The sequence below is a fragment of the Molossus molossus genome, unplaced genomic scaffold (genome assembly GCF_014108415.1).
Source record: "Molossus molossus isolate mMolMol1 unplaced genomic scaffold, mMolMol1.p scaffold_m16_p_3, whole genome shotgun sequence".
NCBI lineage: Eukaryota > Metazoa > Chordata > Mammalia > Chiroptera > Molossidae > Molossus > Molossus molossus.
In genome coordinates, this window is record NW_023425366.1 from 49472933 (window position 1) to 49496119 (window position 23187).

At 41.6% G+C, this 23187-nt stretch overlaps 1 protein-coding gene across 1 annotated transcript in view; it reads left to right on the forward strand.

Moving 5' to 3' along the window:
• ARHGEF28 (Rho guanine nucleotide exchange factor 28) overlaps positions 1 to 21482 on the forward strand; it is a 292956-nt gene extending 271474 nt beyond the window's left edge. Inside the window, exon 36 of the mRNA XM_036280592.1 lies at positions 20366 to 21482. Coding sequence (XP_036136485.1) covers positions 20366 to 20529 — 164 coding nt within the window. The 3' untranslated portion in view covers positions 20530 to 21482. The remainder of the gene's footprint in view (positions 1 to 20365) is intronic.
• Positions 21483 to 23187: the final 1705 nt, after the last annotated feature.

Genomic DNA, 23187 nt, shown 5'->3' on the forward strand with positions numbered 1-23187 from the left:
CCCTAAGGTCAGCGGTTTTCAGGCAGCTCCTTAAAGGTTGGCTCGCTCTGTCGTCAGGTCCAGACTGGGTGCGCGTGACCAGCTCAGATGGGTGGAAATGTGAACTTCTGAAACAGTATGAGCCAGATGGAAAAAACTGTCTGTAAATAAAATTCTCAAATGTGTTTAGCTGTCATCTAGACTGGAATTATCATTGATTTGTTCAACTCAGCCTCACCAGATTTCACTGAGCTGCTTGTGCTTGTAATTGGCTTTTGAATGGCTGTATCACACTGCCACCAACAATTCTATGACACATATGACCGGTTTCAAGCTCTGCGCTAAGGTTTGACATGCAGAGACTCGAGCACCACAGTCCCCCGAGATGGTTCTGTGATTATCTCCGTTTGAGAGAAGCTGAGGTCTGGAGCGGTTCGGTGACTTGTCCAAAGGCACATAGCGAGTAAATAGAGCCAGAGGTGGACCTGCGCAGACGGGCTCTGCAGTCCTTGCCCTTAACCACTACACTGTCAACTGTTAATTTCTAGAACGCTGTTTGGAATTATACTTTTTAAAGAAGTTGGAGTAGATATGGAATAAATCCTGTTGTAGTGCCTAGGAGCGTATTCATGATTAGGAGCCAGGGGTGGTGGTAGTTTACTTTCTCTCCCTCCCTTTGAGATTAGCATTTGGAAACTCTCTCTAAATCTTTTGGGTTGCTGTGGGCAATGCTTGCATGGGTTCTGAGTCTTCAGATATCATAAGTACCCTTTAGCTTAACTCTTCCCAGAAGACACCCTTTCTTAAGGACCGTTTCTCTAATGATGCCTAATGATAACCCCATGTTATTTGTAAATATTTTTTTTAGGTAGCACTTTAAAGCACTTTACTCTCCAGTTTTGGAAGCTGTTTCATGAACAAAATTCTTGGGTGTTTGAACATTAAATCCAAATTGATATTTGGTTTTATTTATAGAAGAGGGATGGTTGGTTTAAGAACTGAATCTGCACTCCCTTGAGGGACACTAGCCAAAAGATTAGAAAATGTGAATTTCTTTAAGCAATGAAATTCCTGTAGAACAATTGCTATGTAATTGGCCCCATGAAATGCTCAACTATATTACTCTTCTTAAAGGCAAAACAAAGAAACACTTGATTTCTATGAGTTTTTTCCTCTAGCTTTAGAATTCTAGAACTATTTAGGCAATGCATCTATTAGTTTATGATGTTTGTGTTTTTCATTAATCAAGAGAGAAAACACTTTATGGTATGAACATTGATCTGAAATGCTCTTAGCCTCATTTTCAGTTATATTTTTTATCTGTACCTCAATATTTACAGATTACCTAAAAGACTTCTTTTTAATGTACTTTAAGCATTATGGTTTTGCCATGCATATGATAAAATTCAAATCATGAGCCAAATTTTATGAGTTAGTCATGTAGTTATTGGAAAAAGATAATAACTTTATGTTTGAATTCCAAATAAAATGTTTCTCTTTGCTACATATTAGAATTTGGTGCCCATAAAAATATTTTCATAATTCAAAGCATTGTATTCAGAATATTTCATCTTGGCAATGATTTTTAAAAATATACAGACAGCTGTGTTAAACTTTAAATGACATGTTTTTATTTTTATTTTTTTTACATATGGAAAGAAATGGAAAATTTCCCAATAAAAAGCAATGCTGTAGTGAGTATTTAAGTAAGTCTTTAAGAAATGAGTATATGATAATTTCTAATGTTTTGCAAATATTCCATAATTCAGAAATGGCACCTTATTTGTGTAATCTGTGTGGAAAGAAGCTTTCCAAAGACCTTTGGAAATGTCCCATAAAACTGAGACTGGCATCAGCTGCTCTAAGCTTCAGTGACTAAGGCAGGTTTGAAAAGGGGATGCATTAGTCTGCTGGGGCTGCATCATATTGTACCACAGACTGGGTGGCTTAAACAATAGAAACTTACTTCCTCACAGTTCTGGAGGCTGGAAGTCTGAGACTGAGGTGTTGGTAGGGTTGCCTTTCTGAGGGCTTCTCTTCTTGGCTTGTAGAGGGTTGTCTTCTCTTTGTCTTCAGATGGTCTTTCCTGTGCATGTCTGTGTCCTAATTTCATCTTCTAAGAATATCAGTCATATTGGATTAGGGCCTACCCTAGTGCCATCACTTAATTAGTTCTTTGGAGGCTCTATCTCCACATGCATTGTGAGGTAATTGGGGGGTTAGGATTTCAATATATGAATTGGGGAGTGGGGGCATATTTTAACCCTTAACACAGAATTAAGTGTATTTCTTCTCATTGCAACATTTTTAGGTGTCTTGAAGGCTTTTTAATGAATGTACTGAAGTTGAACTATAATTTACCTACATTGTGAGCTTTTTTAGTTGGTTAGGGAAGTAAATTGAACTTTGTTAAGAAAAAAAAAATGGCATAACAGTGAAATTGTGATATATATACGTCTGTATGCTTATAGATATGGGTATCTGTTATCAAGCCTATGTCAACTCATAGAAATTAGGGCAGAAAATATTGAGTCTGTAGATTCATTAGGCTGTATTTCCAAACCGTGGCCTTAATTAGGAGCACTGGGGATTCTGAGCTGTCTTTATGATTGGGAAGGATATTAGATGCCTTTATATTGTATTGCTTAAATGAAACCAAAGCTGAAGGGTTGGGAACATTCGTTAAGACATCTAATTATTATTCAGATCTACTTATGAGAGTTTGTAGAAGTCAAAATTGGGAAATCATTGGGCAACTCCTTATCTTCTAGAATCTTGACAAACACTTTGGGTAACATTTTAAAGCAAACCGTAATATTGCTCACTCTCAGTAATCTACATCTTGACAAGAATATGAAAAATTGGGCTCAAAGGCTTAATTTTAATCTTTCTCACTGACTAGTGCAGATGATTGACTTTCTCCTTTTGCAGATTTTGTACCAGGAGAGGGAAACATGCCATTTGCTTGTAGAGCCTGGTGAGCCACTGTCCTGCCTGCCAACTTCCTGATTGCATAGTTCTCTGGGGGCAGAGTGACTGAGTGAGCCAACTGGGCCAGGGCCATCGCTCCTTAGCGCACAGAGCCCAGTACACAGCAGGGGAGCAAACCAGCAGGTGGGTGGATTCAGAGCAGCCAGCCAGCCAGCCATGTGGCTGCCCGGGCCTCCCTCCCTGGGTTCCAGTTGGGTCTGAACAAGCTGCTGCAGGGGGAGTCCACTCAGCACAAAAGCTTCCAGAGGTTAGGCCTAGCCTTGGGTTAGCCTTAGCTTAAAACATGAAATATGTATATACATCCATGTACGTACATACATATATGTGGTCTATGAGCCACAGATGGACTGCTACAGTGTGGCTTTTTTCCTCAAAGTGATTAAGGGTTGGGTCTGGAAGGGAAGTTTGTCACTATTCACATACCAAACATATGTAAAGGATAAGGCATGTTCCTATCAGTCTCAGTGACGCATGGGATAATGATCCAAACTGGCAAAAGACGCCTGGCCCTGTCCACGGATCAAAACTGAGGACTGTCTCCTTCCTCACCCCTATGTCCGTGCAACTGTGGAGATTCCGTTTTAGGGTTTGATTAAAATGGAGAGTTCAGCTGAAGACTGTTATTTTCTGTTTCCCTAAGAAGAATATGACCATCTGGTTCAGCGGGTGGCAAACTTTTTCTTGAAGGACCACGTGGGAATATCTCAGTCATCTTTGGCCACCAGGCAGGTCTGTCACGTATAGTCACCTCTGCCACTGTAGCCCGAAAGCAACCGTGAACAATGCAGAAAGAATGAGGTTAGCTGTGTTCCAGTAAAACTTGATTGATGAAAACAGGTGGTCTAACTTCTTATTTTTTCCCATTTAAATTGAGGAAGTTATACTCCTCGTGGTTTGGGAAGCATCTCTTATTAGCACTTATAATTGTAATTAATTGCGTGTGTAATAACTTATGTAATGTCTGTCTGCCCCACAATAAGCTTCATGGGAGTAGAGAACTATGTGTGTCTTTTTTTTTTATCCTCACCCAGGACATTTTTGCATTTGTCTTCGGATAGAGCAGGAGGAAGAAAGGGAGGAAGAGAGAGAGAGAAACATTGATGTGAGAGAGACACATCGACTGGCTGCCACCCACACGACCCCAACCGGGGCCGGGGACAAACTGCAACCGAGCTACGTGCCCTTAGCGGGAACCGAACCCAGGACTCTCTGGTCTGTGGGCCAACGCTCTAACCGCTGAGCCAAACCAGCAGGGCTATGTGTGTCTTCTTTAATTGCTTTATCACAAGCACCAAGCGCAGTGTTTGGCATGTCATGAACATTTGATACATATTTATGACATGGATGAAGGAGTTAAGGTTTGCACTCTGTAGCAGAACTGAAAGCCACTGTGCGCTTGCGCCGCGCAGCTGGACTAGGGAGGCGCTGGGAGGGCTCGGGAAGCTGGGGGAGCTGAGGGGCGTGTGGTTCCGCCAGGCGCGGGGTGAGGGCTTGGGCCAGCGGGCTGGAGCGTGCTTCAAAACTTTCCTAAGATGGGTGGATGTCAGATGGTATTCTTTGATTGATTGTTCGTTTTTGACATTCTGTATTATTTTATCTTAGTTTCAGGTGTACAGCATAGGGGTCAGTTATATACCTTCTAGAGCGATCCCCCCAATAGTTCTAGTATACCCCCCGGACACCACACATAGCTCTTACAGTATTATTGACTATATCCCCTATGCTGTATGTACTTGGCATCCGGTGACTATTCGGTAACTACTGATCTGTACCTCTTAATCCTTTCACCTTTTCACCCAGCCCCCAGCCCCCTCCCATCGGGACACCTTCGGCTTGTTCTGTCTATGAGTTTATTTCTGATTTGTTGATTTTGTTCTTTAGATTCCACTATCAGAGAAATCATGTGGTGTTTATCTTTCTCTGACTGATTTCACTGAGTTTGGCACTAGATGGCATTTTTAAAATCTCAGGGTAACTGCAAGATTGTCCTCCTTTAATACCTTAGTGGATTCTAGGAAGCCGACTTTAACAATCACCAATTTTTCTTCCTCATTAATGTTGAAGTAATTTGTTCACTGACGTATAGTCTTATTTATCGGGCTGGTATAGGCACCCTTTGTACAACTCTAGAGAACACCCTTTTATACGAGTCCTTTTCCCATCTCGATCATTGTACCGTATAGTCCCATGTGGCCATGTGTAGCAAATAGAAACCTAAATGTGTGCTCTATAAATGCTTCACTTTATTCCAGACAAGTAGAAATGCATCCATTGCTGTCATTTTAAGAAGAGGGCACATAAACAATTTATCATTTAATTGTTGTATCAGTAACTATTCGTCAACTTATCTGTTCACGGGGGTGTTTCTTTTTTAACCATAAAGTAGCTTGAAAACCAGTACATTAAACATGGGTGGCTAGGTCAACATCAATGAAACACTCCTGTAAATCCTTTTTCTTCTGCTAAATCCTATTTAACAGTCCAGAGTATCTCCCCAGGCAAAACAATTAGTATTTGTTTAGTTCAGTACACTCCTAGATGTGAACCAATTTCCCTGGCAGGACCTTCTACTTGTCAGCTGTAAAATATTGCCCAAAATATCACGTTTGTTATAGCAATCTTAAACTTAAGTGTGGTGGCATCTTAAGAAATATATCCCTTTGCTTTACCCCAGGCTGACTGAAAGGCACCTATGTGTTCTCAGCTGGTCAGTTCCCAGACACAGCTGGCTGAGGAGAGAAGTCTTGTCCTGTTGTTCTGCTCAGACTTTGAGCCAGATAATAAATAAGGCTGGACCCAAGTTTTGATCTGTGGGAATGTTAATTTGCCATGATAAATCACTGCTGAGTTTCCTCGGTTAAGGGGCCAGGGTATCCATTCTCTTTCTGGATGAGATATTAATTCAATTTCATTTGATATGTTAATGCTTGGTTTGAAAATTTACCGAAAGAAAAATGTAGTCATACAAGGTTTTTAGTTATGCAGCTAGGACGCTGAGCCTTTTGCCGAACAGTTTCACAGTACGCTGTGCAGTTGGGGACACTGCCACAGTTCTCTTTGTGCAGCTCCCATTACTCTGGAGCCTTTTCTCCCCATAGCGTAATGTGCAGAATGTCAGGACTAAATATAGAATATTTGGATCATCCACCAGAAATACAGGAGACTCTGCTTCTCCAGTAAAGTGAGGCCATTTTGGAAGGAATGGTGCTCTAAGGCTTTGGAAGCAACATTTACAAGCAAAACATTGGCAGAGTTAATTTTATTTAATGACCTGCTTCCTACCAGTGATCTTGGCACCCTGTGCAGTGATTTGCAATCAATTAATCATACAGAATGTTGTAACACTGCAATGAGGGCATTGCAGTCTGAGTCTCATAAATCCACCGGCAACAAAAACAGGAATTATATGCTCAAAGCCCTCTTCATGTGAAACACAGAATAAGAAGCTGATTTTAACATTCTGTTTCCTAAGGTGTCTTCAGAAGCCTTGGTACTTTCTTACAGATTCTGAATTTTGAAGTTGCCGTTCCTCAAAGATGGCTTGGCCCTTTCCTAGGCTGTCAGTATAGGAGTCTGTGTATGTCTGCCTTGTTCAAGTTAGACACTGGTCATTTAGACGAGAGAATTCTTGAGTCTTCTGGAGTACTGAAAGAAGCCCCTCCCCCCTCCACACACACACACTCACACACACACACACACACACACTCAGGGCAGTCACGCTCAATGGCAGTAGGCCATATTGTTGGATGAATTTATAGGAATGATTCAGAAAGGAAGCATGTTTCTATCCACAAAATACACTGGCATTTGCTAGAGGCAGATGGCAGAGAACGGTATGGGGTGATATTAGAAATCAAGGAGACTTTACATACTTGGCTTTGCCAAAAGCCTCTAGAATCTGCGTGTTTAGGATCTCAGGCTTGTATTCCTGTCATTACAGATGCGCCCTTGAGGTTAACCGTTTAGCTATGCTGGTTGTTGTTTTCTTCTTGTCTCAGCATACTAAGTACAGAGCTATTGCATATTCTTAACAGTATATAGGCTTAAGCGTATATATATTGTGTCATCTTTACTTGCTTCCATGTGATTCTATTTTGAGGATGTTCTTAAAACAAGAATATGGAAGTTTAATGTATATTTCACTTGATTACAATTTAATGTATATTCCATTTGATTATAATTGAACCTTCTTAAGAAACCAAAGGTTTTCAAAGCTGGTCTTACTTCCAATGAGTGGGCTAAAGTTCTGACTCTTGATGAATTTATTTCTACCAAAGTTGTGCTATTTTTTTTTTATTGCTTGTTCATTTATCCAGATTTGCATGGCAGATTATACACAAGTAGAGCTTAGCCTGTATTTTTAGATGCTTGGTGCTTCTGTTCAGCGTGGGCTCTAAAATACACTCACAAAGTTGTACATATGCAGACTACTTCTCATTGGCACATAGGCTGGAGGGAGAAAGCACAAGGAACAATTTTGGCCAAAATGTGATGGTCTGTTGGTCTGTGTGTAGTCATGAGATCATGTCGTGCATCGGGCTCCAGTGTGAGGGGTGCAGCTGCACACTGATGTCTCCCCAGGACCGTGCACTGGGGTGACATCCCCACAGAAGGAGACTCAGCGTTCTCCTAGGGTACTCCACTCAGCTGCGTACATAGAGTGAAAATTGTTTCAACTTCTTTTATGCTGAACAAGCAGCCTGAGGTAAAGCATTGTGAAAGATCAGATACTAAATTCATCTCTTATGAGCTCCCTCTGCTCTGAGAAGCCTTAATGAACTTGGTGGGGAGCCTGTATCTGAACTGTGTGAGTCTAAAAGCAAAGGAAGTACTGGGGAAAAGCACGTTAACATTATCCTACTTAAAGAAGTTATCATTGCTCCTGGTAAGAATATGGAAGCATTTTCGCAAATACTACTGCCAGTAAATTAAAATATTTCCTCTTTGTATTCATCAGATAAGAGACGTAGTTATATTGATGTATAGAGATATGGCAGATGTGTTTGTCAGATTCAGTCTCTTGCCTACTGCAGTACTTAAGATATTGAGATACTCGCCCACACACACCGAGACACACCCACCCACCCACATAGGGACAGAATTAAATTTGTATTTTTATAAGTCAAAGTGGGCTTAAAGGCAACATATTTATTTTCTGAAACAAATTTATAGTATTCCTATAAATATATGGTTCTGCAAATTAACAGCATTTATGGTGATAGTTACTGGTGATAATTTTTATTTCTTTAAGAGATGATTATTTTCAGGGTTTTCTTCAGAGAGACCACTGGCTAACTTTGAGAACATGGTTCAGGAAAATTCAGAAAGTATGTTTCATGAAAGGCTTGATTAAATAACTGAATCAAGACTGACCCAGAAAATCCACTGGGGTTGAAACCTGGTTGGCAAATATTTTTGACCCAAATGACCAAGACCAGACATGTTGCTGTGAGGAAAGTAGGTGACGTGATATTTTCCTGTCACTCAAAGGTGAGAAGATAAAGAATCCCCCTTCTCCCACCTCCTCACCACGTTTCATCAAAAATAGACTAAAAACATACTTTCCCAATGTAATGAATTTTACATGAATTTATCAGTACTTCACTTAAAAAAAATAAAAACCCACAAGTATTTATCGACACACAACAAAAATGAAATGTTCAACTTAACAATGTAAATGTATAAGTATCAGCCAGATGGCTGAAAGTGGGAAAGAATAGTTAAATGCAGTTATGAGATATTGTTTATAGTTGATAAAAAATAATAACAAATAAAGGCAACTGAAAGAAAAACAAAAGTTAGCAATCTAATTGTGTAAATGGGTTAAATTATAATCCATCATATCAGGAAGCTAATAATAGATTATGACTACAATTAATAAATAAAAAGCTAGTATGTAAGCTTATAAAATAGAGATATAGGAGGAAATAATAGAAGAATATAAAGAAGTAATGGGGTAAAAAGGTGAAATATCTGTAACAAAAAAATAAATAAAAAATTCATAAAAAAAAAAAGAAGTAAAAGTGGTTCTCTCAAAGGATCAAGAAAGATAAGTACATTTACCTTTTTTTTCTTTTGAGTGATTTGAATGAATGAATAAGTAAATGGATGGAGAAATGAATGCATGAAGGAATGCAGTTGATTAATATTGAACAATGGAGAACATTGACTGGCCTAGTGGTTCAGATAGAAGGCGTGGCCCTGGCCGGTTTGGCCCAGTGGTTAGAGCATCAACCCAAGGACCGGAGATTCCCGGGTTCGGTTTCCGCTAAGGGCCCATACCTCGGTTGCAGTTTGTCCCCGGTCCCTGTTGGGGTCGTGTGTGTTGCAACCACTCAATGTGTTTCTCTCACATCGATGTTTCTCTCTCTCTCTTCCTCCCTCTCTCCCTCCCACTCTATCTGAGAATAAATGCAAAAAAAAAAAAGTCCTCGGGTGAGGATAAAAAAGAAGGCTTGGAAATTATATCTGGGTTCATATCCAACTCTGTCACTTATTACCTGTGAAATTTCAAACAAGTGTGGGTGTCTGTTTTCTCATGTATAAAATCGGACTTCTGATAGTACCTACTTTGTAGGTGGTAGGAGAATTACATAAGACAAACGTCAAATACTTAGAACTTTGGAAGTACTCAATAGACATGGTTGTTATCACTGTTACTACTATACTTTGTGTTAGGCAACGAGGAAAATCAGTAGGAAGTGCATTGGTCACTTGGGCCACTGGACTGCTCCCCGAATGGTTGCTCTGGAAGACTTATTCTGTCTCATGCAGGTGTTATCTGAGAAGGTACATCTCAAAAACTGTTCCACAACTCTACTGGCTCCTACTAGGTTTACATGAAAAAAAGGTTCCCGCAATTAGGTAATTTTGAGAAATGCTGGTTTGAGAACTACACAACTTTTTCAGACCTCTTACGGAGCTCATGTGTCCTGGGAATCTCCAGAAGTGGCCCTTCCAAACCTGTGCAGCCACAGCGGCCTTCTCTCCAGCCCGGTGTCTTCAGGGCTACTGGTTCTTGAAATAACTGGAAAAATCCCTGACGTAAGTAGATGCTGAAATAAATTCATCGCCTGTGGCACACCCTTCAAATACACCCCCCCGCTTGGGAACAGTTGATATCCAAAGGACATGTCCCAACACAATTTACCACATGGATTGTCTCTTGAAAACTAATTCAACAGGATGGATTTAAGATAGAGCTTTGTTTGGCCCCCAGGCCAGCATCTAGACCTGTGGATAAGGGTTCATGTCCAGCCTGGGACACGTCTGGGTCAGCTCTCTTGGGCTTATTCAAACGTGCCATGTGCGAAGGTCAGTCATCCCTGCTGAAGCACAGGAGGCATGTGTTTGGGCCTGGAGGACTGACCTGGCCTCGACTCTCTCAGCCTTGGTCTCAACTCTTTGTCCATTCTCACCCTGTGGTCCAGCCATATAAAGTTCCATCAGTCGTGCGAAAGGGAAGGTCCCCACTAACTTTTGTATATATATTTCCTGTTGGGAATATCCTCTCCTCCATCCTGTTAACTCTTACTCATCTTTCAAGGCTTAGCTCCAGGTCACTTTCTTCCAGACTCGATCCAGACCTCTCTGTCTGGGGCAGGAGCCTCTCGTGTGTGATCCTGAAGACCCTTTTATTACTTTCCACCATATTTTGTCACTTTTTTCCCCATCAACCTCCAAGGTGCTTTTCATAGTTTATTGATTGAGAGATAATTTGCATACTGTGAATGCTCGGCTGTTAACTCGATTATTCAATCAGTATTTTGGGAAATATCAAGGCACGGAATGTTTCCATCGCTCCAGAAAGCTCCCTGTCCCTCCCTCCAACCAACCGCCACCCCAGAAGCAAATGGCATCTGCTTTGCATCACCACAGGTTAATTTCGCTTATTCTGGAATGGAATGGACTCAGACACTATGTACCATTTTGTGTCCAGTTTTTTTTTTTTTCACTCAGCATATTATTTTTGCGATTCATCTATGCTGTTGCTTGGATGACTCCATAGCTGGTTCCCTTTTAGTACTGAATAATCTTGCATTGAAAATTTTACCATTTACTTATCCATTCTATTTTTGATGGGCATCTGGCTTATTTCTAGTTTTTTGCTATTGTGGATAAAGCTACCGTGATCCTTCTTGTACAGGGCTTTTTGTGAATTATGTTTTCTTTCTCTTGGATAAATACCTAGGAATAAAATAGCTCCTAGAGTAGGTGCCTATTTAACTTTTAAGAAACAAACAGTTTTTGAAGTGATTATCCGGACTAGAAACTTCCTGGGTGCTGGGAGGAGACCTGTTGAGCTCGGTTTCCCTGGTGTCCCGCCCAGTACGGGCACACAGTAGGCTCTTCATGCTTACTGAAGAGTGAATGGATAAGAAGCTCAATCCAGTTTTCATTTTGACGTATCCTCTACTGATCAACAAAGAATGAATGCTTTATCCATCGAAGGAATGAAAACTTAATTGGCTAAATGTGGACTCATTCCAGGCAGGCAAAAACCAGGGGCAATAAAGCCCCCCCCCACCCCACCCCGGAGCTGAATCGTCTCTTGTTTCAGAGCAGCAACATGGGCAGGGGAAGCCAAGTATATAGATTGATAGGGGGCCACAGAAGGGTCCTGATCGCCAGCCAGCAGCTGCCGAACTCCCCCCAGAGTTGCAACTCCCAATACTCCCATTCAAGGTCCTCCACAGCCTGCTTTTCCAGCACCACCCCCTATTCATCTTCACAAACTCATACTCCAGCCGAACTTGACCGCTCTTTCCTATAGCTTCAGACTGCACCTGAAACACCTCCATAGGAGGCCAACTCCTCCTTAGACATCCTGGTCAGCCTTCAAGGCTCAGTTCAGATGCTGTCTGTCTACGCCTGTCCTGGCCAGCACATCTGGGATCTCCCTCTGATGTGGTGTCCAGCTGTGGGTAGAGGTCATGACCAATGAGCAGGAAGGAAGTCCTGTCTTTATTGTAGTTATCTGGGTGTGCTTCTTCCTACTCTACGAGGGAATAGGCTTTCTCGGGGCAGCGCGCTTTGTGGCCCTCAGCGGTCTGGAAGGAACGGGGAAGGGGTATGCTGGTCACATAAGGAGTAGCTTAGGCTACTCTTCATGATCCTTTCTTTCGGTGGCTGATTCCACTAAAGAAAAAAATTACATGGTAATGCTATGATTCCTTCCTGAGAAGAGGAGGAGGATATGATGCCAACTTGGGATTCGTGCCTGCTGGTAGATAATTAAAGGGAAATTAGCAAGCTTCTTTAGGCTCCAATGTTAGTCACAGGTCGCATGTCAGAAAGCACAAATATTAACAAGCAGAGGAGCTGCCTGTGACATTTGTATAAATAAGACGATTTAAAATGGGGAGAGATGGTTCTGAGGAGTAGAGCAGTTTATGGTTTTGTGTTTAAATCCTAACTTTGCCTCTGCTCTGCAAACTGCCTTCTTCTTTCACTGTATAATTTATTTAAAATATTTATTTTAAATTTAATTTTTAGAAATAGAATGTAGTATCTTGAATTCTGATAACAAATATAAATGTGAAAAGAATGCCAAGGGTGTGAAAATCTGCATTGAACAAAACATTTTCTATATGTTATATTGTACTTTTAAAGTTACCGTCATTTTTTAGGGGCATAAACTCAAGGCTGCAGTTGGAAAAAAAATATTTCAGGGTTTGGTTTCTTGGCAAATATTATTTCAAATAAGAATTATGAAAATAGTGTTTGTTTTTATTAAGATTTATTAAAATTGGTTTTTAGAGAGAGGAAGGGAGAGGGAGAGTGAGGCGGGGTGGGGGGGGAGAGGGAGAGAGAGAGAGAACATCCATGTGAGAGTGAACCATCCATCGGCTGCCTCCTGCACGCCCCCTACTGGGGGTGGAGCCTGCAACACAGGCATGTGCCCTGACCGGGAATCGAACTGACAACCTTTCAGTGTACAGGATGATGCCCCACCAACTGAGCCATACAGGCCAGAGCTGTTTCTCATTTTTAAAAAGAATTATATGTTGCTCTGAAAACTGTAACTCTCCATTTCTCAGAATAGAAAAAGCATGTAAGTTCTTTGACATCACATGGCTTTATAGTTGATCAAGAGAAAAATACCCTCATTTGTAGACCTTTCAAAACTTGGATGCTGTTTTTTTTGTTTTGTTCTGGAATTAGCATAATTATTAAGAAGTAGGTAGAACTAATTATCTTGGGTGTGTTTAGTCTAAGTGCTTGCCTTTTTCTGGTTTAGAGAAAAATACTGGATTTTGTATGCTTAAGAATTTGAACAGCTGCTTTTCCCTCTACTGAACCAGTAAGAAGTAAGTGCAGCATTAAAATTCCTAGGTTGGTTTCCTGCATTACTCACCTGGCAGAGAAATGAATTCGATTTTTCTTCTCTCAGCAAAATGAGAGGCATAACTCTTTCAATGTGGGTAGGTAGGGTCATGTAGCAGGCATTTTCCAGAAAGTCCGCTTTATCGACATGGCACTTAGAAGTGCCCGGTCTCGACCTCCTTCCGAGGAATCCAGTCCCGTGAAAACTGCCCTGTCCTTGGAGCGGGAGACATGTTTCATTCAGTGCGCTCTAAACATGTGCCCCTGCTTCTCAGCACGGACTCCAAGATGTGAATATCTTAATTTGTTTTATTTTAAAAATTGAACTTGGCATATTTTTTTTGTCAACCTAAATGTGTTACGGACAATTTCAGACATGTACAAAATTAAACAGAGAAGTATAACAACCACCCAATTTCAAAAATTAGGGACTTATGGCCAGTCATGTTTCAGCTAGACTCCTACCCCTCATACCATGTATTTGAAAAAGTATCTAAAAATCATGTGAACACTTATTGATCCATAACATTTCAGTATCCATCTTTCAAATATAAGGTTCTATTTTTAAAACTATTATCACACCAAGGAAAAACATTAACAAATATTTCTTAATATCAACATATAGTCAGTATTTAAAATTCCAGTTGTGTGTGTGTGTACTTTTTCCAGGTTTTTTTTTTTTTTTACTTAATATACAAATAAAGGCCACAGATTGCAATTGGTTGCTGTGTATTTTAATGCAAAAGTTTTAATTATGAAAATTTTCAAACTTACAGAAAAGCATAGAAAATATGTATCAGACATGCATTAATAAATGTTAATGTTTTGCCATATTTACTTTAGATATCTCTGCCTTTTTAAAAGAAATGTTGTACATACGAAGTTCCTTCCCCTTATCTTATTTCCTCGTTAGAGTTAGCCATTATCAAGTTTCCCATCAGCTTTTCTCCTGATTTCAGCAGCCACTGCCGATTCCTGCCCGGGTCCACGATAGGCATTTTACACAGAGGTTCTGAATTTGGGAAACCTCACCTTTTCCTCCCTGATTTATCCTGGCATCTTGGTCACTGCTTCTCTTTCCTCGTCTATGCTGTGTTCACCCTCCTCTAGTGCGGTATTCCCCACGGTGTGCCTCGTGGACCACAGCACTGCGGTCCACTGTGAGGACACCTCGCTGAGTGTGGGGCAGGCCACACCCTGTTTTCACTGTGGGATTCATAACGCAGGGGAGCCTGTGGGAGTTCTGAGGACTCTGCCAAAAAACTTGATCTACCCAGCATGTCATCAACTTACTTGACCAGTGTATTCTTTTATTATTAATACCTATTAAGAATTCTTTTTTTTTTTTTAAATAAAAAGAAACTGTTTTTGAAATGTATCTCAGAGAGGAAGGTAAAGCACTGGCCCCCCCTCCCGTGGAGCTGGCTGTGTTAAGGTCATGATCCCTCACACGGGCCCCTCTGGGCAGAAAGACGCGTGTGAGAACAAACCCAAGTTCAGACAACAGAACTGGCACATCACAGCGTGACTTGTGTTACCAGAATCGCATCTTCATTGTACTGACTTTTTTTTTTATCCTTACCCGAGGACATTTTTTGATATTTTGTTCAGATAGAGTGGGAGGGAGGGAGGGAGAGAGAGAGAGAGAGAGAGAGAGAGAGAGAGAGAGAGAAACATCGACATGAAAGGGACACATCAAGTGGCTGCCACCCGCATGACCCAACCAGGGCCGGGGACAAACTGCAACCGAGGTACGCGCCCTTAGCGGGAACCGAACCCGGGTCTCTCTGGACTGCAGGCCAACACTCTAACCGCTGAGCCAAACCAGCCAGGGCTGTACTGACTTTTAATTGCTGTGTTTCTTGTCAGCATTACCTATATAACCAACATAAATGATTGCAAATAGGTTAATTACTGATAAAAAAAAAAATAAAGCCCAATTCTAATAGTCAAAACCTAAGTTTGCATTCTTACATTACACACTTACACATGCATACCACACACGTGTGTGCACACACACACCCCAGAGCACACTCTGGTTATTTTATTTCAGGTGCAGTATCGGTACATGAGCAAATAGTAAATGGAATCATAACTCTCATTGAGATCGTTGGCCTCAGATATCCATTCCAGCGTGGCGTTCATGCCAGAGGCTCACATCCTGTTTGTGGCTCACTATGGAAAATGGAGTTGAGCAAAATAAGGGACAGAGACCAATTTTCCTTTGCTCTGAAGACACCTCGAGCTTTATACAATAAGTGTTTTCCATTAGAAGGAAAATGCTGTGCATTAGTGCTCCTGAGAAAAAATAGTGATTGCCAGTAATGCCATCAGGAAACGATTTTTTAAATGTTTCACAGTATAAGCATGAATCAATCATTAAATAGGGAATACAACTTATTTTGCAGACTTGGAACATTAATGTCAACATTTTTTGGAGGTAGAGTTATTTTAGGAGAGTGTGAATTTTGATTTTAGGAACATGCACAAGGGATACAGTAATAAGTGCAAGTCAGAACGCTTCATTAAAATAAACGCGAACAGAGCCAAGACCCAGAAGACACAAACCTCTGTTTTGTGAGTTTTGTTGGGGAGAATGGAACAGGATAAGACATGGCTGAACGGGGCACCGCCAGTGATCTGAACAGTGGGCTCAGCATGCTTTTTGTCTCGCTGGGCTGCTGGGTGCTTGGTCCCTGGACACACTGTGGAGCTATTCAGACCTTGAGAGTTGATCTTCATAATGGAAATAAAGCTTTTGTTTGAAAATTATCATGATTTGAAATGCTTTTCTCTTCATAAAATGCAAAGGCAAAGACTACATTAATTAAATTTATTTATTTATTTATTTATTTATTTATTTATTTTTTATCCTCACCCGAGGACATTTTTCCATTTTTTGTACAGATAGAGTGGGAGGGAGAGAGAGGAAGAGAGAGAGAGAGAGAGAGAAACATCGATGTGAAAGGGACACATCGAGTGGCTGCCACCCGCACGACCAACCAGGGTCGGGGACAAACTGCCACCGAGGTACATGCCCTTAGCGGGAACCGAACCCGGGTCTCTCCGGACCGCAGGCCAACGCTCTAACCGCTGAGCCAAACTGGCCAGGGCTAAATATTTTTAAATGATAGACAATCCTTTCTGACTTGGTCACAAATTTGTTCCGTATGACAAGTTACCTTCAAGTCGGCTGTTCATAGAAGCAGAGATCAAGTACAGGTCTAGATTGTAGACATTATCTTCCACTCTTTAGGTAGCTTTCCAAATCCTATCCTTGAGGACTGTATGAGGAGGGCTCAGCTCAAAGATGTGTTGTTGGGAAGATCAAAGGTAGAGGGATGGGACATGTGTCTTAAAATTACCCTAAAAACATCATTTCTAATGCAACATAAGGTAAAATACACGTGCATTTCTCGAGCATAAAGCAGCTAAAAAAATGCATGCATTTGTAGCACCTCTAGATTATTATTTGGTGAGTCACTGAGCCAAACGCAGATGTAAAAATTCTTACGTAGTAAAGAAGCTTGGAGGCTTGAAAGATGATTTCAGTTTGATCCTTCCTGAACTGAAGCCCAGAGGAAGGGAAATGACTTGCCCAAGGTTACATTTTGCCTTATGGTTTAAAAGATTTCATTCACTTCTCAGTGTAGGAGGCAGTTTGTTCATTTAGAATACGGCACTTGGGTGCATTTTACGCCTTGAGTTTATAGTCTGGCTTGCAAATAGCCGATGATTCAGTTGGTGCAGAAACATTCTGATGATGGTGAGCGAGGAGAAGGCTGGTGTGACTTCCTACTGGTATCAGCTTTTCAGGAGCTTATTTCCATAGTTGTGTGTGTCGTCCCAGACTCCAGATTCGCTCTCCTGACGGTTTGATGTTCCAACAGCTGGTGAGCAGAGAAAAGTGTGAAAATGACCAATGCAAATGTCAGCCAACAGGTTGCAACTAAGGGCTAAAAATAGGGGATTTAGGGAACTGTCTCTGGGTATCGATGCAGAAGGTATCAGAAGACTGACTTAGTCTTCATAGTGGGTCTAAGGAAATTTCTCATGAAGGATGAAGTTTTAGGATCCGAATAAAAGTTCAGTTAACTAGGAAAAACAAAAAACAACAAACAAAAAATCCTGCATCAGGATTCTACCTCTCCACTTGGTTTACCCAGACTTTGGGGCTTTTATGTTTTTGTCTTATTTGTTCTTATTTTAAGGTCACCAATGCTCAGCTGTTTAGTTTCCAGAGGCGTGGTCAGGGATTTCTTTTATGTCAACTAAGAAGGAAAAGTTGTGTTGAGACACTAGATTGAAAGGTTCTTTGTAGTCTGAAGTTTTGTTTCATTATAGTAGCATTTGGCTTTTAGTCGACCAAATTATGACTGTATTAATATTTCTTTGTTTATTAAAAAACTGAGGTATTCTATTTTATGTCCAGCAATTTACAGCAATTCAAAGTTAATCAAATTGGGTGATTAACTTTACTCCTCAAGAATTCTGCTTTCTGAATCAGTGAGGTTTTATTTAACAAATGTTTTTTGAGTTTAGGGTTCTATATGATGATTAGACTCTCTAGGGTAAAAAGTGTGGAAAAAGGGTGCTGACCTTGAGAAATGTACAACTGCTGTGCTGGAGTTCTTTCAGGGCTGGAGTGGAGTAATAAAATCAGAAATCACAGGACGGTGTTTAATTTCAAAGACAGGCTGTCTGACCTCACCTAAATAGTTCAGGTAGAAACCAAGAAGGAACACGGAGAAGGAAATTGAGTTCCCCTCTAGGTGACACACAGCACAGCCACCTCCATTAATACATCTGGGATTACAACGTGGGCCATTCACTTCAGGGTCCAGCAAGCTGTCACCTAGAAATGTATTTTTATTCTTATTTGAAAAAATTCTGATTAAACTTCTATACCGCCTTACACACGCTCGCACACATTAACTGCCCCACCCCCACCCTCAAATCATTCTTGGTTTTCCATCTTCCTGAACTAAGGCCTACACTTGAACTTCAGATAAAAGGATTCTTTCTGATATATATTTGGCTCTTGGGCTCTTTTTGAACAAGTTTTCTCTTGAAACCATTAAGGGGACTTTCCAGATACCTAGACTTACCAGTATTTTAGATTCTTTGCTAAAGTGTTCACACCCAGAGGAGGGAAACTACATGGGTCAAGGGCTTTCATGGTGCCTGGCATTGTCACATTTGTCACTGATCACCTCCCCACGGCCTCTTGCAGTGCACGATTGTTCGTGCTCCCTGTAGTATTTCATGTGCCCTGGTTGGACCTTCTGTTGGCTAGGGGGCATCACTACAGTGTCTTAGGTAAACTGTTCTTCAACCTGCCAGCATCTTCTAGATGGGTTTCTCCTTTTTAGATTGAGTAATATTACACATCAGTAGTTTAACTGGAAATATCCGCTTTTGGAAGTGAAAGGGCCTTATTCATTCAACGGCTGGGAAGGAGTTGAAGTTGTGAATGTGTGTTGTGGCTGCACAGGACACTCTGCCTCCCGCGTGGTGAAATAGGACATGGGACTGTCTGGGTTGGGTTCTGGCTCTGATGGTGAGATTTGCGTGGGGTCTTGTGCTCACCTGGGTACCGGAGGGAGGTAGACCAGGCACCGTCCAGAGGAGGCACTTCATGGTAGTCAGAGGCATCTTCAGTCCACGTGTTTCTAGTAGTGAGCTCCCAGTATTTGAGGTACGGGATTTGGCTTCAAGGTCAGTAAATCAAGTCACCCCAATGTAAACGGATTCTTTCCTTTGTGTCCCAGTGGCGTCTAGAGTCAGGATGACCTAGACCTTTGAGGGGCTGTGGAGTGCAGCCTCTCCTCCTCCCCTGCCCTTCCCTCCCTCTCCCAGGGGTCCTCCAGCTTCCGAGGCACAGGGCAGCTCCTCCAGGTGACCCGTGTCTGCTTCCTGTGGCCTTGGCTGCCCTGCGCCCATCGGCCCTTCCCCCTCCTGGAAGGCATGACGAGGAGGCGCAGCGAAGGGTGCCGTGTTTCTGAGGACAGAGCCTTGTGAGACATTTTGCTCTTCATTCCTGCCAGGCCAGTCTGCTTTCTCTGACAACCAAAGATCCTTGTCAAGGTGTCAGAAGTCACAGCATTTTTGTCATTAGAATGCCGGCAGTTATGTGTATCCATCTAAATAACAGAGGCTTTGAATAAACGTGGCAAGGACTCTGATGACTTCTGTTAATGACTGGACAAAAAGCAGGTGGGCCTCCGGGCCACACCTCTGTCGCACCTGTACCTCCATATGTACCCTGCTGTCTGCTCCAACTGGAGCTGGTTATTCATAAGTTTGCCACATGGCTGAGCCTCGGGGAGGATGGTCAATGGAACAAGCACAGAGAAAATGGTTTGCAGCAAAAGCTTTTCTTTTCTTCAAATCAGAACCCCCCCTTCCCTCCCCTTTAAACCATATATTAGAGGGTTTTACCAGAAGAAAATAGAATAGACTATGCCCTGCTGTTGCTAGGTAACAGGAAGAAATAAACCCAGTCATAGTTGATATTGGAACGATTTCCCCTAGGAACCTGGTTACTCTTGCTAAGTGATTTGTGTAGTGTTAACAGATTTGCATAATGATGAGGCTAAAGGGTTTCCATCCTTCAGCTCCCCCCCCCCCCTTACCCACATCAACAAAATCCCAGGCATATTATTTGTCCTGAGGCCAATCCATTTGAGGGAAGGTGCTCTGCAGATGAAAATATAGTTACTTGTACATAGCTAGAGTATACACTGTATTTCTAGAATCTTGAGCCCATTTTTTAAAATAAGTGGGTACACCTTTCTCAGCATTAGCAGTATTTCCACAACCCACAAATAGTGACAAGTCTCTGTTTATTTGACACTTCCCTAGGAGTATTTTATAAAAGTTATTTTTAGCCACAGGAGACATTTGTATGCACAACCAAAAAGATTTTAATGATGGTGATTAAACCCGTAGATACCTGACTTCTCGTTCTCACTGCGCCGTTCTGTCTGTGGCTGGCTGAGTCGGGGTTCGCCTGCCGTGCGAGTCTCAGGCTGACTTCCCTGTGACCTGTGCTGTCTGTCTGTTGCAGATTTGGACATTTCTGAGACTGAGCTCCCAACCCCCCATGACTCAAACCCACACGGCCCTGAGCTGCAGACGTTTATAGCAGAAGAAAAGCTAAATCTACAGACAGTGACCAGACAAGACCGGGAAACTGGAGACGGAGCCGAAGAAAATATTGTTTACCTCTAATTGTGTTGTCGTTATTTTTCCAAACGAAACAGAACACTGGCATTTTGGGGAGAATTATTTTTTTCCTTTTCTGATGTGTGACTGTGTCCAAATAGCTTTAAGAGGAATAGTTAATATTTCATGCAAGTTCCTTTTTGGGGCATGAGTCTAATAATTAAATTATTGAAAGCAGCTCTGTGTGTATAATTGTTAACTTACCACACCTAATTTCAGATTTCTGGAGGAGAAATTGATTTGAATAAGCATACGTATTTTCAAAGTTACAACTCGGGACTAAAATTCCATATTGTATTTTCTACTGAATCATCTGGTTGTTGAAATGCCTTTTAAGACCTAGATGAAGCAATTTAATGGAAAGAATGATATTCCTGAGCAGCCAACTTTCAGTCACCGCAGCTGATTAGGGAGAGCGGCTCAGGACCCCCAGGCAGCGGGGCTGTGGGAACGGCCTCTCCTTGGTCACCTTCTACGTGCTGGTGGTGACCTGTCCCGGTCACCGTGCAACCCACGTGTGCTGTTTGGGCACTGTTCTGAGCAGGAGGCCACTCTCTACGGACAGAGTGTGGACACTTAGGACCTGGGCCACGTGCTTTGCAGATGTACTTTCTCAGTCCGAAAGCTGGTTGTTTTTCAAGCCACATCTTTCAAGAGAGCCCAGGGGCCAAGCTCCAGCAAGGTCAGTTTGGATGTAAATAGTGAAACTCCAGTAGTGCCCTCACTCTCTCAACTGGCCCTGTCCTGCCGGGCCTGGGAGCACCAACCACCACGCACTAGACTAGAATCATCTCTGCCCTGCAGTTCTTCCAGGACAGAAGCTTCTCTCGGCAACGCTTACGGACAGTTACGTGCTTTTCCACAAAGGAACTGTCTTCAGAGGAACATGGGTCTCTGTGTGGGAAAATAAACCGGAAAATGCTTTCAGCTCGTTCTTCAGAAATACTCGTATCTGTTTTGGTCAGTGTCAATAAATGTCTTTTACCTGTCTCTTTTACTTCGTAATTTTAATGACGTTGTAGGACCATAGTGAAATACGCATTTCACACACAAACACAACCTCCCCTAATGAAGTGAAAATAAAGGGGCGTACCAACGTCACCCAGAATCGCAGTTTGCCAGGAGGGAGCCATGATAGGAAGGAAAGAAGGTCACCAGGTGCCATTGTTTGCTTTTTTTTTTTTTTCCTACTTAAAGTTGCCAGTTGAATACCTATTTGATATTTTTCACTTAGGCAAGTTAAGCCTTGGTGTGTGTGTTTTTAAAAGCCTTTTGGGGGGCACTTTTCTGACTCTTGTTGCTTTTGGCCATTTTGGTCACAATCATATTATATTAAATTCAGAGACTAATCTTCACAGAATGCATGCAGCTTATTAAAATTTTAGTTAATCACTTCACCTCCAAGCTGAACTCTTGCTAAATTATAAGATGCAGTTTCCATACCTAAAGACATCTAGAGAAAAAAAAAGTCCTCTCTCTCTCTCCAATCAAGTCTATTCCAGAATCCTGTGTCCCTGGAATAAAAACCATGTAGTTATTTCAGTCTAAATCCTTGTTCCAAAACTATAAATAAATTTCTTTTTTCTTGACAGTGGATATGGAAATACCCTTATGTTAAAATATATAAAAATGTTCAAAATCTCCATGGAGTTCTTTAAAAATATGTGTACTCAGTTGATTTTTAAGCTTTGCAAAATCTGGGTATTCATGTAGCCACCCTGGGAAGCCTTAGCATCTTTGGAATTACCTAGATTCATAGGTTCCTCTTTAATTTTATGATTTTTCAACTAAATATAACTAAGTTTCAAAGCTTTCTTGGTAAGTTCTTCCTTTTCACTTTGGCCTCACTATGTAATGAGCTTCGATCTCAATAGAGGTCACTCTGTGGCTCCACAAGCAATTCCAATTAACCTTCAGAGACAATTACCCTCTTTCCCAGCATAATAAAAAGTTTCCCCCCAAAGGATCTACTTTTTCCTATGAACTAAAGAGCTTCCAGGAGACCTTTAGAGATTTGGGGTGGAAAGAAAAGCAGTGTTTTTGCTCTGTCCCAGACGACATGCATTAACGTGCCATCTCATTTTATAGTCCAAGCCACTCTGCATTTCATCAGGACTGCATAACCACTGGAGTCATGTAACACCTTCCAGCCCACCTCCAATTGGAACCCTGTTCATTCAGAAAAGGGTAAAGTAAAAATACCTTCTGCAGAGGTGGTGGCGGCGGCTGAGTGTATGTATGTGTGCAACAGTTATATAAGGTACAGAAGGTGAGCCTAATGAAATCATGGGATGGCAGATAAAGAAGCAGAAAGAAGTATGTACTCCTTCCTATGACCTAGGTCCACCTTTCAAAGTCAGAATCAACCTGAGGTCATTAAGTTAAGCCACCTCTGTCTTTCTCATTGAGAAGCATAGCAGTCGAGAGTAGGATTCGGGAACCAGGTCTTCAACTTGCTGTGTGTCCTTGGTATGTCACTTCACCTCTCTAGGTCTCAGTTTCCCCATCTATAAAACAGGATGACTACCCGATAGAATTGTGAGAATTTAATGCTTACTATATGGCACTGTGCTTAGAACAGAGCCTGGGACATAGTGGTCATGAATATATGCTAGCTATTATCATAATTTAAAACTCTCTTAATAGTGGCTCAGCCTGGACCCA